This window comes from Paramormyrops kingsleyae, chromosome 20, assembly GCF_048594095.1.
Source record: "Paramormyrops kingsleyae isolate MSU_618 chromosome 20, PKINGS_0.4, whole genome shotgun sequence".
Taxonomy (NCBI): Eukaryota; Metazoa; Chordata; class Actinopteri; order Osteoglossiformes; family Mormyridae; genus Paramormyrops; species Paramormyrops kingsleyae.
The window spans coordinates 20816760-20834892 of NC_132816.1; the positions used below are offsets into that span (position 1 = coordinate 20816760).

Below are 18133 nucleotides of genomic sequence, written 5' to 3' on the forward strand. Positions count from 1 at the left end.
TGATTTTGTAAAAATAGTGCTCTTTAATATAAATTATTGAAATGTCTGAAACAGTCTATAAATATAAATATGTGCAAAGTTTCCTTTTTGTTTGCTTTTGTTATCTTTTTTGTTGGTTTTTCAGATCTTCAAGCTTGCCCTGCCAGGAATCTGGACTGCCATTACGAGGAACTCCTTATAAAAGACTGGAAAATTAACACATATCATCCGTCATCTGTTTTCATACATGTAAACATTGTCTTAAGAACAAAAAAACAAAATACAAAGTACGGAATCTGTGGCTCTTCCTCTGAGGGGGGGGGGGGGGGGGTCTGCTTTCCCCTTTTCGATACATTCATTAGCAAGCACATCAGGCATCCTACTTGTGAAACCGAATGCGGCGCGATTGTGTCACGTGTGGCTAATCTGGCAGATAACGGGTCTGCCGAGGTCACAGAACGAAACCCCTAAATTACTGAATGGGCTGGGGGGGGGAGCTAGTGGGGGGGAGGCTTGACGGCTCTCTGGGGAACAATGGCGTCAGACACCCTCCCCCGCCCCTGTGTTGCCTGGCCCCACCCCCGGCCTCTTTTCACAGATCGTTCACTTTTTTGCGCCGTTATAAAACCACTCTCTGTTCTCTGTTCCTCCTTCCGCGGTTCTCCTTACACTCCTTCTGGAGTGCCAGCCCCACCAGCCAAATTCGGGGGAAGGGAGGGAGGGGGGGGGGGGGGGGACAGAGACAAGGGGCTAATGCACAGAAAAAAGGCCCCATTCCAAGTCCTCCTCCTTCCAGTCTCATGGCCAAGACTGGCTGTGGTTCCTCAGGCAAACACCTAGACCCACGGCTCGGGTCTTAAATCCGGGGTGGGGGGGTTCGGCCGTCGGGGGGTGGGCTGGTGGTGGCGAGTTCAGGCTACCCCCTCCCAGCTCCCCTCCAGCCCCATTTCCTGGCCACATATGAGGCAATTGTGGTTGGCAAGCAGCAGTGGAAATGTGTGTGACATCACAGGCTGCTGGCTCCAGGGCTCATCGAGTGCCGAGCGAAGTCAACAGGAGCAAATGAAAGGGAAGAAGCATCCCAACCAGACGAGAACTGAACAGGCAGCCATAGCAGCATTCCGGAAATTTCCCCCAGCAACATCGTCCCGGCGTCTGCTACACGTAGGCCAGGTTGCTGCAGCGATGCGGGGGGGGGGGGGGGGGGGGGGAGACCTTTCACCTGGGTGGGCGGCACCTCGTCCTGCGTCTGGCATCAACTCGGCACGAGTTCTTCGCACCTCCTGCCCACCCGTGGCTAATGGGGGCCAACCGGACGGTTCCTCACCAGCTGAGCCTCCTGTCTAGTCACATCCCACGCTCTGCAAGTCTCCTCCCTCCCTCGAGGGGGTGGGGGGGGGGGGGTTAGCATTCAGTCAGCGGAATTTTGTGGTTGGACCTGGGGCCCATGGACCGAGATCTTTAGATGGGAGCATCATAATCCTCCAGGAAGTTCTGCAGAGACTGTGGTAGCTGCTCCCTCTTGCTGGAGACATCCAGGTGCCCATTGACAGTCTTGCGGCACAGGTGCTGCAGAGAGGACATGCTGGTGGTGAGCGGCCGCAGCAGCTCCAGTGGGATCTTCTCCATGCCCGTGTGGATGAAGTAGGTGCTGCGAGGTCCCGCCTCGGAGGTCATGTAGTGGTGCACCAGCTTGAGCACGCAGTCGAAGCTGGGGGCAGGCGATGACCCCATGGGTTCCGTCTGCAGGAAGAAGGAGGTGCCGTCGAATTGGATGCGCAAGTTCTTAGTGCCCGACGCAGTCTTGACGCTTAGCGTGAAGAGGTGTCGGTTGTCCGAACTGTCCCGCACCAGAAAGGTGCCGGCAGGTTCCGCACTGAGGAGCCCGTTGGCGTCCTTGCCATCGACGGCACCCCAGTAGAAGCCGCTCTCCTTCAGTTTGTGCACGGCCTTCAGAACCAGCTGGTACTCGGGCCCCGAGCTGAACATCTTGTATCGGTGGTGCTGCAGCCGAGCGCCGGTGTCAAAGGGGCTGCTGCTCATGGCGGGCTCCAGCTTGCTGTAGGTTACCATGGCGCTACACCCACGCCCTGCCAGCTGTCCCGGCGGATGCCGTGTGGGGCCCCGCGGCGGGTACGGGCAGCCAGGAAGGAGGCGGGCACCCCTGTAGCATCCAGAGCGGGTGGACGTATGGGCTCTGTGGTAGGCAGCTGGAGGGTGGGGAGAGAGCAACAGAGGTCTGAGTCAGAGGGGGAAAAAATCCAAGGGAAACTCGGGCCAGGATGGGTTGGCAAGCTGGACAGCAGCTCGCTTACCGACACCCCTGACAGTAATTCACTCTCCACTGGTCGTGTAAGGTGTCATAAAGAGGGCACAACAAAAACAGTGGCAGCGCGCAGCTTTCGAAAGCCGAGCTGAGGTAGGATGGCGATTCTGAACCCAACGCCGATGATGCAACTGAAAGTTTACTCAGAGTTCAGCCGAATTCCGCTAGGTAGCTGTTCATCTGTCCGGGAATCACCGAACCGGCTCTCCCAGGTCTCCTGCAAGCTAGACGTGTATGTTCGCCAAGTTCATTAAACACCTATGTCACTGTGCAAAGCGCTCCCTGCGGTCATGGTGTACATACTTCACATTCATTTACTCCATTAACTGATTTCTTTACGTGCAATAGGCAGACTCTCCAATCAGCACGGTAAATTATACTCCAGCAAGCCGTCTGCAGCGAATGCTGTAAGGTCTATTCATAGAGACTGAATCCCTTTGGGGGAGAGGCCCCCCATTTTCCCCTCGCCGTGTCCTCACCGCTCGCCCTTTTCATTCCGCTAAGTTGCCTAAGTTGCCGTCTAGCCGGACGGCATTCGGCGACCACAAAGCCGGGCTGCGATTGATCGGCGCGCCGCGATCGCACGGAGAGGAAAGCGCTTCAAAAACTCACAGATCCGAACGCTTCGAAAATGATTTATCGATTAAAATACTCAGTTCTGCATTTCAATCGCTAATCTCCATTCCATCGGCGGTAAAACATGCATAAACCCACGGAATCGCAGACACGGGCATTAACATCGCATTTACTTTACAAAAACATGCAGGGAAAAGTGCAAGTTTGCTGAGCAGAGGAAGAAAATAAAGAACAAATGAGAGGCGCATTTACCTTGACGGTGACTTTTTCCTCCAAAATGGAAGATGTTTTTTCGGTTCCGTTTAGAAGGAAAAGCATTCAGATGGCAAGGCGCCGGGGAGATTGTAACGTCCAGTGTTTCCGCCGGTCACTGATAGCTGAAGCCCGTAAGCGCTGCCTGCCAGTATATAGCGGTGACACCAACTTGCGTGTGAGCCGCACAGCGCTACCGCTTTATAAATAAATGGCTCCACCCCCACATCTTCCAGTAAGGAAAAGAGAAATCTTGTGTTCTCTCTTTCTGGAAAGAGACAGAGAGGCATCTTATAAATATTCTCTCTCTCACTCACCCTCCCTCCCTCTCTCTCTCTCTCTCTCTCTCTCTCACACACACACACACACACAACCCCCCCCCCCTCTCTCTCTCTCCCTCTCTCTCACATACACACACATAAATAATCATCTCGACTGCTTTTTTTTACTCGAACGATTCCTGGTATTCACACAGAGAAGTGTACCCCTCCCCCTCTCTATTCTTGCAAGGTGAAAAAGTTAAAACGAGCCGGGCTGCTGCATTGCCCGGAGAATGACAACATTACTACCTTACCTATTGCTCGTAACAGATGTGAGTACTATACTATGGAATTAAAAGTTAAATATAACTACCAATCGTACGACCGGTATTTAGAATTACAACTTATAAGCACTAAATAATACAACACACGCCGCATACAAAAAACTCGTTTAAAAACAATAATTACTGGCAAGCTGTAATTATAATTCATATTGTTAATGTTGCCTAATATTTGCTTTTTTTCGTCATGCATAATTAATGGATTTGCCATTTTCTACATGGTTCTCACTGTAGCCCAGGCAGACGCTTCCTCGACCCCCCCGCATAATATTATGGGTTTTGGGTGCAAAAGCAAGACACTTTAAAACATAGGCGTAGATTTAAGGGGACGAGATCATGTCCCCCCAATGTTGAGAAGGTAGGAGGGGCAATCTCCTTCAGTAATATCATATATAATATAATGCTTGGTTTACAAAAAAATACACACCGTATAAATCTCATCACATAATTTTAAGTATTTTAAAATGTATTTTTCTGATCGTTTTCACATAGGGAACCTTTACCCTCGGTTAATTAAATTCTTAAAAGCATAGTTGGTGGCTTACATACAGTAGTTGGGAAACGTGCTCCGTGCTGGCTGTCGCAGATCTGCGAGCGATGAGATAACTAAGCGGGCGGAAAAGCGCTGCACGGCTTTGTATGTAAATTTAACTCATAGAAGACCTCGTAGCAAAATCAACAGTTAATCAATATAAGATTAACGGGAATTTAATCGTCCCGTGTCGATCAGATTTTATAAAGATAATCTTGTTATTTGATTGTGCAAACGGCAACTAGCTTGGTTAGTTAATATCATAACACAAATTGCAACGCTGATAATAGCCATTTACACAAATGCGTTCGTCACAATACTCATCCCTCTGAGTTTGAAAAATAATGAGTAAGATGCCCATCAAAAATGGGAAACCAGACATTATTTGGAAAACACCATAAAGTAAGTTATTCAATTACCAGAAACTCAGAATCAGTGCTGGCAGAAAGTCCCTTTTATTACAAAGATGAGATTTAATAAATCCCCTATATTGTGGATATTTTATGTGTGTGGTGTTTGTGCTAGTGATTCCGGAAGGTTGTGAGTAATACAGGGGTGCAGGAGACTGACAGGGGCATCATAGTGGACTCTGAGCTTTAGTCATTTTTCCAAAATGCAAAGGCTGACATTGGTGGTGGAATCTCGCAATTTGTGCATAATTTTAATTATTTAGGTTGGGAAGTATGCTCTGATAGGCTTCCGCGCATTGCCGCGTCCACCATACGACGAAACATGCATATCATTGAAAATGGAAAGATGAATATCACTTTGTATATTGTAATTGTAACAGCAATAGTTCACGAATAATACTACAGAATCGCCCTATAATGCTACGTGACGACACACCTCCGACCCTGGTACACTCCCCCCCCCCCCACACACACACACACACACACACACAATGTTAACATGAAACCTACGCCCCTGTTCTAAACACGTTTATGCGCCATAGTTCACGGTTTAATATGGAACGAATAATGCCCCCTACTGGAATACTGAACTCAGCAAATGAAGTCGGACTGTTCCTTGTCCCTGACAGTTGTGCCAACCTTCTCTCGTAAACCGCCACGATGCATACCATGCATAAAAATACCATGCATTAAACAGGCTACATGCATGACGAAAATCAATTACGACCTTTTTTTTTTTTAAATGATTACAATGACTTAAGTCTTGTTTTCTAACCGCAAAATGGAAAAAAATGTATGGTTATTTTGGACGACTGTTTAAATTAGCTCACAGATTTTAAATGGGTTTGTTAATAACACATCGCTTGTAAGTTGTCTTAAATAATTAAACGAGCCGTTCCCCAGAAGTCATGTTGTAATTATGATATTGAGTAATAGTTTACTAATAGCATGAGACATATTGCCAGTAATTTTCAAATGGGATTATTCTCTTGTGAACTCTCCGAACCACGTGTTTTCATCTTAATATACAAAACTGGGAAAACACTTTGTTGTGCAATCTATATGAGCATTTTATCCAGCCCTTATTTCCACAGAACTTCAATAATTTTGCCTGAAAAATAGCGACCTACAGGTACAATATATTATCAGTTACTTTTCCTTGGCTAGTTTTGTACAGAGTATGTTGTCATTAACATCACGTTGAGATTTTATGTATGCATTTTGTAGCCGCACATGCAATAATACAAATTATTGGACATCGAATGTCTAATGGAAACTCGACATTATTTAAAATATCATGCGTGGGTTTTGTAGCAGATGCTATAGGGGAAATGGTGCGACGCATGGCTTTTAGTGATGTAATGCTATTTTTCCAGTTCATTTGCACGTCGTTTCCTCCAGGATGTAAAAGGGTTACTCCAGTGACTGGTGACAAGCAAAGGCTTAGCGCAGAGCTCCCTCCATGTTTCTTTACAATAAAGTTTCCTTATTCAAAGTCCTCCAGCGTAATGGCGGCTCCCATGGCATGGAGGAGACTCGGGTATCCGGCTTTGGCGCCGGCCTTGTGTTGCGTTTTTAACCGCATTTCAGACAAATTCTTTCGGATGCGGGATAGAAGAAGGAGGTAAGAGGCAGAGGAGCTCGTTTTTCTGCTTATTTTATCTCTAAGGTGTTCTTTAGCTGTACATGTCACATGCGGTGTCATTGCATTGCACCCCGGGCGGCAGTTTAAATCTCCCAGATCGCGCTGTGTCCGGATATTATGAGGCTTGACACTGACATTGCTGTTAGCGGCGAGACTGAGTATGTCTGTCTGTAGCTATTGTTTGAAAAAAAGGCGATCATGTGCCTCAAAGCGGAAATCGGCGTAATGGATAGTCGTCTGATTTTTGCAGTAACCAGGTATGTGGAAGTTCTGAGCAGGGCTTTGACACTTTCTCTGTTGCGTACTAAAGCACACGACGTGTCCCCTTTATTATCAAGCGTCCTGAGTCATTTTGGGTTTATGTATGCAGGACAGGTACCGCCCAATAGTACGAAGTAAAGCTTCCCTTTCTGGTAAATTACGGGGTAAGCGGGCGGGTCAATAATGGATAAACATGCACACTTGGAAATTACTGAAGAGGATAGGGACTGCGACCATTGTAATGCGCTGTGGTGCACAGTAACCTCCCCCCGCATGGAGCCTGTTTGCTTTATTTTAAAATGTCGTTCCATCCTTCCATCTTCATTCTAATGTTCCTGGAGAGGATCACAGTGGCACCTTACCAAGCAGTTTAATCCGGAGTACTCTCTAAGGCCAGAGACTATAGCTCTTTCTGGAGGAGATCCTCAGGTGCTCCTAAGCCAGCTGAAAGGTATTAATTCGTATTATTTCGCAAGCATGTCTTGGTTCTGTTCCAGGGACTGTACCCGCTGGGACATGACTGGAATGGCTTGTTTGCAAGATGCCCTAACCAGTTTGGCAAATTCTCTTGAATTTGTAGAAGCAGTGGCTTCACTTTGAGCTTCCTCCGGATCCTCAGACCCTTCACCCTGCACTCAGCGACCCTCATTTTGAGCTCCTGTTCTCTCAGTCAGCACCCATAGATCATGACCACAGCTCTGCACGGAGACACAGTCAATTGCATGCTTTGTCTTTGATCGTGTTTGGGGGAGGGGTTTGGATTTCTCGTGGATTGTGTTTGGAGGATTCGGTTTAGCTAAGTTTCCCCTAAGCGAAAGGCCTATTTCCACTTTATGCTCCTAAATCTCCTCCTTTAGCACACTAACTGGTGGTGGTCGTAGCAGACGGGGTGAATGTCTGCATGATGGCTGCCTGTCTTGGTGGATGGCAGAGGTGGTCGCAGCAGACGGGGTGAATGTCTGCATGATGGCTGCCTGTCTTGGTGGATGGCAGAGAAAGCTCTGTGTTTTTTTGTAGGGGGCAGGGGTGGGGTTAGGTGGGGTGTTATTTGAGCCCTTCCTCAGAAGTTTTTGTGACTCTGGCTGATAGATGGAGGCCAGAGGAGTAACCATGGTAGGAGGTCATGGCACAATGAGGGGGGCTGCCCGCTGTGGGTATGCCCAGTGCATTGGAAAACAGGTCATCCAGGGGGAATGGGTGGTCAAGGAAGTTCCCTTTATTTCCAGAAAATGAGCGTTGTCATATCGATGGTCACAGTGAATGGAAGGTGAGGGCTGGGTTTATTGGAGCTGCATGTCACTGGGAGTGAGGCGGTGCAGAGTGGGGCTTTGCCTAAACGTGGTGAGTCTGTACTGCTGAAACTGAAATGTGCCCCGAAAGCTTACAAAACCATCGTCTCACTGTAAAGGCCCTCTGGAGGGCCTGCTGGGTGGATCCAGCCTTTCAACTCCTTGGAAAGCATGAGACGACTCTGCTCCACTTCACAGCTAGCGATGACTCTCATGTTTGTGTAATAACATCGTTATTGGTGTTATTGCTTTTCGTTTCAGTGCTGCTGAACTCTGGCCTGCTCGGAGGCGGTTAGTTTTGGATGCACTTATGGGTTCTCATGTCTGGAATGTGAAGGGGGGTGGGGGGTGGAATTGCTGGAATTGAGTGGTTTTGGTTTGCCGTGAAGTTCCAGCGTGGTTACGATGTCACCTCACCTTGTCAAGCATGCTGCCCCTGGTAGCCTCTCCAGAATTTTCTCCCAGGAACAATGCCTCGCACTCCTCTTTGCCCTGAATCAGTATTTGCGATAACTCCAGCACTGGCATTTGTTATGCAAAACAGGAAATATCCCCCCACAAGGCACCCCCCACAGGCCCGTGAATATTGGTGCGTTCGTTTTTCTCTCGGAACTCGGAAATTCCGAGGTGAGTGACATCACGTCCGACAATCTCCCGTTCGAGCTACCACATCTCGGAACAAACATGGCTGCCTCCATGAACACGCTGCTGTGTGCTGTTGCTTTATATTTTAGCAGATTTGGAGTGAGATTATTTTTTCAGAGAGACAAACAAACAAGAAACACAAACTAATCAAACCACATTAAAAGCTTTATAAAATATTTTAGCACATTCATAGCGATGTTCTTTTTTCGAGAGGCAAACAAACTACAAACAAACCAAAGACACCAACAAGTCTGGTAAAAATCTGATATTTTTAAAGATTTATAAAATAGAATTACTGTTGAGTGTGTAAGCCGCCATGTTGAAATTACGTCACAGGGGAAACTCGGACAAGAAAATTCTGTCCGACATCAATGTCATAAAAGAGGCGTGTTTCCGACAGGAAGTGACGGTTTTTAGTGACGTTTTCATCCGAGTTCCGACTCAGAGAGAGATAATCGAACGCTGGATATGTGTAAAGGATGTCTATTTTAAATAAAAACGAAAACCAATGTCGAGCGTAGCTGGACTCCCTGCTGTGGTGGTGAGATCTTTGTTCACAGCACCTGGAGCTTTTTTGGAGTGGATCTCCGCCCCTTTTTACAAACAGCGGTACGGTGGGAACGACACCGAGACGCCTGTCATGCCAGGTCTGCAGACTCGCGGCCAGGTGTTTTTTAAAAGGGCAGGTGACATCACACTTTGCATTTGTGTCTATCGAAAGACCTTAATCTGGATGAAGTCATCCCTCTGTGTCAAGCTGGAGCCTGGAAACATCAGAGCACCTTTATTTTGGACTCCTACACCTTCACGCTTTCTTTTGGGTCTTGTTTCTTTGGAGTGTCATCAGCTACCACACACTTCCTGTGTCTGCTGAAAATGGGTTTGAGTCTTGCCAGGGCCCAGCTGAACGTGGGTTTGAGTCCTGCCAGGGCTTAGCTGAATGGCCCAGGCTGCAGGTTCTAAGCCAACTGATTGCATGTTGACTTATTTAGCAGAAGCTTTTATTTAAAACAACACACAAATTATGAAGTAGGGTCAGACAGTCCCTGGAGCAATTGGGGTTAAGGCAGCACAATGAAATCGTCACAATGAAATCATGGGATTTGAATCAGTAACCTTCTAATCATGGGCACAACAACCTAACTCGCTGAGCCATACAACTTTGCATGGGACCACCCCCCCCCCCCCAGTTACTTCCCTCCTCTGTTTCTCATGTTTTCCCACTGGAACGACCAGTTGTGGTTCAGACAAAGGCATTTTAACAACTCTTGTCCAGTCATGCACGGTAGATTCCCTGGTCGGACAATAGAGAGCAGCATGTTTTGTTGTCGGTGTGACACACCCTCCTTCCCGCTCACAAATGCCCAAGGGACAGCAGTGTTAATAGTGTCGTTATTTATGTCTTTGCTTGACTGGCAGCTTTGTCACAAACTACTCAAACTTCCACCTTCTGCCTGGCTTTGTTAACTGGAAGTTACGGCATGAGACGCATGACTGGCAAACGGGATCCTCAAAGCCCGGATAGGAGCTGCCTTTCTAGCCTTCTAGCCTTCCGCTCAGATGCTTTTGTTAAATATTTGACGATGACTGCCCCCACCCCCCCATCTTTCTCCATTGTATCCGGTTGTTCCAGTTCATTCAAACCCATTTTCTTCTAGCTCGAAACCCTTCCCCTCGTCTATATACTTCTTTCACCTGGGTGTACCGTGTATCATATCTTACAGTCTTTCACCCCAAGTGGGAAGCCATCGACCTTAGAGTGTGGACATCTCTAGCGGTCTTACCAACGGGTGCTGAAGCTGTGCCGGCCAGAGCTTTGTGACGGTGATAGCTAGGGTGGGGCCAATGACAGGCCCATAGGAAAACCAGCATGTAGTGTGACACCAACAGTCAGGATACAGAAGTGTGGCAGGCGCTTAATGAGACGTGTGTAATTTCATTTTCCCGTTAGCCTAATTATCGCATTAGTGATGCCTGACAGTGCTATACATGGTTTTCATAGTTTCATAATGCCTCACTGGTCAGCTGCCTGTGCCAGCTCACTGTTCACCATGTAATAGGCTCAGCATGAAACATTAATAGATGACAGTAGCTGTTTTCATCATGTACCAGGTGGTGTTTGGGTCCCTGTCTACTCCAGCCTGTCTCGGGCGGTATTTGCATCCCTGTCCACGGTGTTTAGATCACTGTCCTCCATTGTGTGCTCCATCCTAGGTCCTCGTTGCTCCTTCTTGCTCCCCTGCTGGCTGAAGCAGAGCCCGTGACCCCCCCGGCCACATCGCACCGCCCCACCACGGAGGGGCTGCCGCTGCGGTTCCGCTGGATGGCTGAGCACGCACCAGCCTTCCGTGTCCCTGGAGCCCATGTCCGTGTGCTGCATTCCCCTACTGAGTTCTACCAGGTCATGAAGGTCAGTGTGCCTACCTGCCTATGATTGGCCAGCCTCAGTTTAAGGGCTGCCTATGATTGGCCAGCCTCAGGTTAAGGGCTGCCTATGATTGGCCAGCCTCAGGTTTAGGGCTGCCTATGATTGGCCAGCCTCAGGTTAAGGGCTGCCTATCATTGGCCAGCCTCAGGTTAAGGGCCAGGTGGGTATGTTTTTATACCTTGTTGGCATTAAGAACATCTTCATGTCTGTACTATTTATACAAGCCACACACAGTATCACCCATGAGCATGGCTGCAGTGAGCTGGCAGAAAAGTAACAGTAAAAGATTTGCTCTGAGTTTCTGACCGGTCTCTGCTAACCTATTCTTTTCTTACCAAGGCCACGCCTGCACAAATAATCCTGTATGACACTGGGCTCCCTCCTCCTTTTTCTTTGCATTCCTTGGTTCCGAGTGAGCAGGATGGCTTTTGCCATTTTTACAGCCATATTTTATCTCTCGCACATCTTTGTCACTGTTTGCACAGCCAATTTATAGTTTTATGTGGAATATGGATCAGAGCACTGTCAAAGGAGCCGTCCTTTGATAAAAGTGACGCAGGCTCCGAATCGAGCTAAAAGTCAACATGACCTGACAGGACGGATGTTGGGGCTGCTGAGCTTCTGGCCCCACGCTAAACCAGTCACTTCCCGGAGCGATTGATTGTTTCTTTTTAGTATAAAAATCCCGTAATGCCGTTTGCGCGGCGGCTCGGTGACCTGTACGGCCCGTCCTTTAGATTCCAGCAGCCGTGAGGATGTGACAGTGGGCTGAAGGTTGCCTGTTTGCCGCACGGCTGGCTCTGTGCTCATACTGGGCTGCGGAGCTGCCCTGCAGGGAGTTTCACTCCGTGCTGTTTATTTCTATCCTGTGGGAAGCTTCCCGTAACCCGGCGCTCTCGCTAACCTGAAGTGACACCATACAAAGGAGAGGGTATAGTTCATGGCGATGGTGAAAGGGGGTTTTCTTACAGATGATAACCAGTTTGGATGTTGGCCGGACGGGCGGTGCTGTGCACATCAAAGTGTGTCAGATAACAAAGTGTCTGTGTGATATGACTAGTGCGGGCCTTCGTAAGTGCCTGCCTGGCACAGAGAGACACCGGATACTTCGGAAAAGCACACGTCACCGCACCAACAAAGCCCGTGCGTGCGCAATGTGCTCAACGCCGCCGCTCTCTGACAAGGTCGTTAAACGTGAAAGCAGGCATTGTTCAGATCACGTATCACGCTGATTGAATATCTGGAACATGCCATGCATGGAATAAAGGCATGTTTATGGGGGAATTTTTGGGTTCCTGTGAAAGAGTCGAGCCTCTGCTTGCCCCATCCTCTTTTCTTGGACCCTTCTGATCCTAGCATTCCAGTGTTTCTCGCGCACTGTCGGGTTTGTAGGACACACAGTGTTGCTCGTCTGTTATCTTGGGCATCGCACCATGTCAGAAACTATAGCTTAAGAATTGTTACGGTACAGGCCTGGATGGCAGCAATATGCATGCTCTGTACACACAGGGGTGAGGGTGAATTCTGACAGGGGGTACATGTGTATATATGCAAATACATATATTGCATATATGCTAACTTCTCCTTTAAATAATTGAGAAGCCTCCTCAGCATTAATGTTCATCCATCCGTCCGTCCTTCCATCCTCTTCCTCTGCACAGGGTCATGGTGCCCCAGAGCCTATCCCAGGAAGTATACGGCTTGGGGCAGGATGCCTCCTCAGCATTAATGTTCATCCATACGTCCGTCCTTCCATCCTCTTCCTCTGCACTGGGTCATGGTGCCCCAGAGCCTATCCCAGGAAGTATACGGCTTGGGGCAGGATGCCTCCTCAGCATTAATGTTCATCCATCCGTCCGTCCTTCCATCCTCTTCCTCTGCACAGGGTCATGGTGCCCCAGAGCCTATCCCAGGAAGTATACGGCTTGGGGCAGGATGCCTCCTCAGCATTAATGTTCATCCATCCGTCCATACGTCCGTCCTTCCATCCTCTTCCTCTGTTACAGGGTCATGGTGCCCCAGAGCCTATCCCAGGAAGTATACGGCTTGAGGCAGGATGCCTCCTCAGCATTAATGTTCATCCATCCGTCCATACGTCCGTCCTTCCATCCTCTTCCTCTGCACAGGGTCATGGTGCCCCAGAGCCTATCCCAGGAAGTATACGGCTTGGGGCAGGATGCCTCCTCAGCATTAATGTTCATCCATCCGTCCGTCCTTCCATCCTCTTCCTCTGTTACAGGGTCATGGTGCCCCAGAGCCTATCCCAGGAAGTATACGGCTTGGGGCAGGATGCCTCCTCAGCATTAATGTTCATCCATCCGTCCATACGTCCGTCCTTCCATCCTCTTCCTCTGTTTCAGGGTCATGGTGCCCCAGAGCCTATCCCAGGAAGTATACGGCTTGGGGCAGGAAGCCTCCTGGGTGTAACAGCTGTCCGTCAGACTTAAATATCTGATACATTTTCGGGAAATACAGTGTTTACATCCTAATGCAGACTGGCAGCCTCAGGCTGGGGGGGGGGGGGGGGAGGTAAAGTGGATCCCAGTGGGCTTGCATCTGTACCGGCGTGTTCTGACCTGTGCCAAACGGACCCGTGTTTCTCTGAGAGGCGCCTGGCCTCTTCCTGGATGCCATTTAGCCCCGGCCCAGTCCGAACACTCTTCCCTGAGGCGAGACGACTGGCTGGCGTTTTTATTTTTTCTTTTTATTTTTTTTTTCTATATCAATGAAGCTTACAGTCAGAAATAGGACCCAGTGAGCCGGGAAATGCGTTTGTGGCGGCCTCACAACGGCCAGCCGCCCATCGATCTGAAATGATATACATGCGTTTGTGCGCGACAGCATTCACCATGGATTCCCATTGATTAGAGCGCTGGATTCAGCGGGACTCGCCGTCTCGCTTTACTTACCTGCTTCTGTTTTTTTTTTCTTGTTTGTTTTTTTTCTGTTTTGAATCAGGCACGCATTAAGACGGCCAAGAGCAGGGTGGTGATGGCCTCACTGTATCTTGGGACGGGACCCCTGGAACAGGACCTGGTGAGACTGGCTGGGGTGCTGTCTACCTGGCTGAGATGGAACTGAGAGTTCTCCAGATTCATGAATCCTTTCCATTGGCAGTGTTTGGAGATTTCTGTTTTCATTCTGTGGCTTCAGTCAAAGCGACTTTTACCATTTAATACACTTCAGGCTGTTGAACCAGCAGCCTCTAAGGTTAAGTCCATGGCCTCAGGCTAGCAACATGCATATAGTTCACTTCACACTTCAGTTCAGTTTACTTCACTTCAATTCACAGTCCAGTTTACTTCAATTCACAGTTCAGTTTACTTCACTTCAATTCACAGTTCAGTTTGCTTCACTTCAATTCACAGTTCAGTTTGCTTCACTTCAATTCACAGTTCAGTTCAAATCAATTCAGTTCAGTTTATATAGTGCCTTTCACAAACGAGTTGCCCCAAAGTGCTTTACAAGGGTGTATTGTGATATATTACATCATTAAAATAGAATAATACAAAAACAGGGAAAAGGGAAGACAAAAAAATAAATGAACGGAGAGGAACAAAAACTCCAGAACTCCCACTGCCATGCCTTGTTTATAATATGTATTGTTTTGTAGAAATTATTATTAGGATAATTGTATTTATGCCGTGACCTCCTCACTCGCCCCACCCCGCTCGTTGGGGCTCTGCAGGTAGACTGCCTTCAGGAGGCTCTGGAGCATTCACAGGACACAGCTGGCACCTCTGGCCTCCGCGTCTCCATCCTGCTGGACTACACTCGCGGCTCTCGAGGTGCGGATTCTGCCAGCGGTTAATACCGTCCTCGTTTCCCAGTTAGCTTCCGTGTGGCTGGAGGGGTGGGGTCAGCTTTGGTAACGCCTTTCTCTGCTCACCTTCTTCTCGTGCCCTGGACCATACCTTCTTTGTCTTTCTCACGTCTGCCGTGGTGCTCAGACCCACAGGTTGTCTCATGAACTGGAAGCTGAAACAGGAGGCTGGAAATACCGGCGTAGTGCCGTGTGCAGGAATGGTGCCAGGGGGGTTCATGCTTCCAGGGAGGTTATCTGCGGATTCTCTCCTTGAGGGTTATCTGCATTCAGGTTGTAATATCTGGAAATATGTTACAGTTCTTATTAGCATTAATCTAGTTCTGCATATGGTGGAGATGTCGTGATGCTGACTTGCTCTCAGCTGTTCTTTGCTGAAGGGTTTGGTTTGCATTATTTTTTTATTTGCTGCTGCTTACCCTCCCCCCCCATTCCCTGGTTTTGTGCAAATGCTGTGCGGGGGCAGTAGGAGCTGAGAGCAGAGGTGCAGCACCATGAGCGTTGGAGCATGATCAGCTGTTTCTTACTGAGCGAAATGAAGCGCCCGACGCGTGTCTAAATGACCCGGTGGCACCTTGGTGCAACATCCGTTACCATAGGCCAATCCTGCGAGTGGGCGGGCCTTCCAGCATGTGTGTCGGATATTTGTGCCATGTTGGCGACGTAGCATGTGAATTCAGCGTGCCCGCACTTCTCGCTCCCTTGCAGGTACGAATAACTCTCGCTCCATCCTGCTGCCCCTGCTGCGCCGCTTCCCACAGCAGACCCGAGTCGCCCTATACCATACGCCCGATCTGCGGGGACTGCTCCGCCTGCTCGTCCCTGAGCGCTTCAATGAGACCATTGGCGTGCAGCACATCAAGGTCTACCTCTTTGATGACAGCCTCATCATCAGCGGGTCTGTATCTGTCTGGGTCTCTGCCCTCACCTGCCCCCCTGCCATGCTGCCCTTTCTCTCATGCCCCTGTACCTCTTTATGAACGTGACATGCACATCCTCAGGCTCTTCCTGCATCTTCTTGGGACAGGCCACCCCTCTGTTCCGTTTGTTTGGCTGACGTTCTGTAGCAGAGCGTCCTCCCTTCAGGGGTCCGCGGAATTTGTAGCCATCCCAAGAGTGACAGGAATGCTACCGTGTCATATCTTGAGCATCTTGTCCTTGTCTCTTCTGCAGAGCCAACCTAAGTGACTCGTACTTCACCAACCGCCAGGACCGTTACGTCCTGCTGGAGGACTGCCACCAGGTGGCAGACTTCTTTGCTGAACTAGTGAGCGCCGTGAGTGACGTGTCGCTGCAACTGGGGCCAGATGACAGCGTGCACATGGAGGAGGGGATGGTGCACCCGTACAAAGGTAGGCGGTGTCAGATTTGAAGGCTCAGAAATACCCCCTGTTTGCAGCAGTGTTGCCATGGGTTTTTACAATTGTTTTATATTGACATTTTTGATGAGACAATTATAACTCCTCTGACCAAGCTCTGGGGTTGTGCATATAAGGTTTTACTCGAGTCAGGTCTTTGACATTTGCAGCTTTCTGCAGTTTATCCATACATCTCTCATCTTTGGCAGTTTGTGTGACATGCATTTCTTGGTATTAGTGGCAATGATGAGTGGCGTGCAGAAGCGGGCATGCGCTGCACAACAGGCCCAGATGTCACCGGGTAGCAGTGTAGGGACAGATGGGTGCAGCAGGTGTGACAGCATCCTTCAGGCAGAGCCACACGCCCTGCATCCCGGATTCTGCTTAATTTTTAATCAGGCTCCCAGAGCTTTACTGTAAGTGTTGCCCCTCTCACTCATTCATCCCGGATCTGATCAATTCACAGCTGATTGCTGCATGGTGAGTGAGTGTGTGTGTGAGTCAGAGTGTGTGGGTCAGTGCGTGAGTCAGTGTCTTCTTCTGTGTGTATTAGGCCTGCACAGTTTTGAGATTTCTCTCATGATTGTTTCATATTATTTGCATTTCATATCGTCTTTATGAAGACGGAACAAACGCTGTAATTGTCACTAAAATGGGATTGTCACCCAGACTTTACAGAACTGGGTTTTAACAAGCAGGTCATTAACAACTAGAAATGCATGAACTTAAACCACATCTGCACTTAATTATAACACCTTCAAACAAAAAAAAAAAATCTACACAAGCGAATGTGACCCTGTTTTTGCTTCAAGCACGACATTTCTTGAACTGGAGTTTGTCTTTCATCTTCCTCACTGTCACCAGAAGGGTCTTCTGAACATTTTGTTCATGTTTTTGAAGCTTATTCTTTCACAATGTCACACATTTGATTTTTCTTTTCAAATTTGATTTTTCTTTTCAAATCTGCCCCCTCTTCCTGTGTACAGTCCATCATGCGGTGTAACGCAGTCCTGTCATTTGTTGATACTGCTTATGGAAGAAGGTAGTGCTTGATTTGAAACAACGGATCTTCCCGAAAATGCGAACACGGCAGTGGTGTAGGAATGAGATTGCATAGGCATGTGAATCCAGATCGAGATTTAAAGATGATTAACCTTGCAGCCCTAGTGTGTATGGCAGTGCACAGGCCCCGCCTCCGGCCTCGCTCAGCCAGCTGCTCTCCTTCACACATGCACGCTCTCGCTCGCTCACTCCAGCACAGCAGGCGAAACCCGATCCTCCTCAGTGCCAGTAACCGATGCTTGGCCTCCTGTTCGGCTGCCTTTACTGTACACGCTGGGTCCCGGGGGGTGGGCGGAGTTACTATATATAACCCAGCCTCGCTCGGAGGGGCTAGCCCCCAGCTGACCTGACCTAACCCCATCCCACTGCGGGTCGTCAGGCTGTGACCTCATTGTGGTGGTCTCTGATTGGCTGAAGGGCAGTGCCGTGATTATTTATGCAGTAAACTGCTTGTTGCTGTGTGTGTTATGGACTCTGGTGGCTGGATATCAAAGTGTCCTTGTGACACCACCCCCGGTGCAAATCTGTTTCTGGGCAACACCCTTGTTTATCTGCATTTCCCGACAGGAGACCCCAGGGAATGCGATGGGTTGGGCTGGGTCAGGAGGTGCCGGGGCGGGCGTGCCACCCTTCCTGCGGTTTGGCTGGCTTGCGTCTTGTCGCCACGCCTCCTGGCTTTCCTGGTGTCTCGTGTTTCTCTGCGCCTTTTCCCACTCAGTTAATTTATGGGCTTTAGGGGTCAATGCACTGAGATTGATGGTGGAAAACAAAAAAGTTTTATGTATGTGTGTGTCCGTTCCAGTAACATACCGGTATGTGACAGTGCCCCTATGTGCCTGTTCCGCCCCCCTCCTTAGACCCTGCCCACTCCCCCTGACTCTGTGCATTTTTTGTAGTTCCTTAGACCCTGGGCCCTGCCTCCACCCCCTGTGCATTTTTTGTAGTT

The 18133-nt window shown here is 48.9% G+C and overlaps 2 protein-coding genes across 10 annotated transcripts in view; one reads left to right on the plus strand and one right to left on the minus strand.

Annotated features, from left to right (window-relative positions):
* Positions 1–4302, minus strand: socs3b (suppressor of cytokine signaling 3b). Its single transcript, XM_023820343.2, has 3 exons — positions 4284–4302; positions 3134–3401; positions 1–2189 (listed from the first exon to the last, which is right to left on the minus strand). The coding sequence occupies exon 3, from the start codon at positions 2050–2052 to the stop codon at positions 1441–1443; it is 612 nt and encodes a 203-aa protein (XP_023676111.1). The 5' UTR covers positions 2053–2189; positions 3134–3401; positions 4284–4302; the 3' UTR covers positions 1–1440.
* The window catches only part of pgs1 (phosphatidylglycerophosphate synthase 1), a 30793-nt gene continuing 16268 nt past the window's right edge, over positions 3609–18133 (plus strand). For 3 of the 9 annotated variants that reach the window (XR_002839295.2, XR_002839294.2, XM_023820342.2), the window contains exons 1-6: positions 6094–6300; positions 10731–10926; positions 13903–13980; positions 14633–14732; positions 15476–15665; positions 15941–16119. Coding sequence is in view for 5 of the 9 variants with exons in the window: in XM_023820342.2 (XP_023676110.2) it covers positions 6185–6300; positions 10731–10926; positions 13903–13980; positions 14633–14732; positions 15476–15665; positions 15941–16119 (859 nt within the window). In the remaining 4 variants the exon portion in view is untranslated. Of the gene's footprint in view, positions 3726–6093; positions 6301–6358; positions 6579–6923; positions 7034–10730; positions 10927–13902; positions 13981–14632; positions 14733–15475; positions 15666–15940; positions 16120–18133 lie in introns of those variants that run through there. The other 6 variants (XR_002839293.2, XR_011984456.1, XM_072703963.1 and 3 more) reach the window with 5 other exon arrangements.

Coding starts and splice junctions, on each gene's coding strand:
- socs3b (XM_023820343.2), bottom strand. CDS start 2,052: ATGGTAACCTACAGCAAGCTGGAGCCCGCCATGAGCAGCAGCCCCTTT.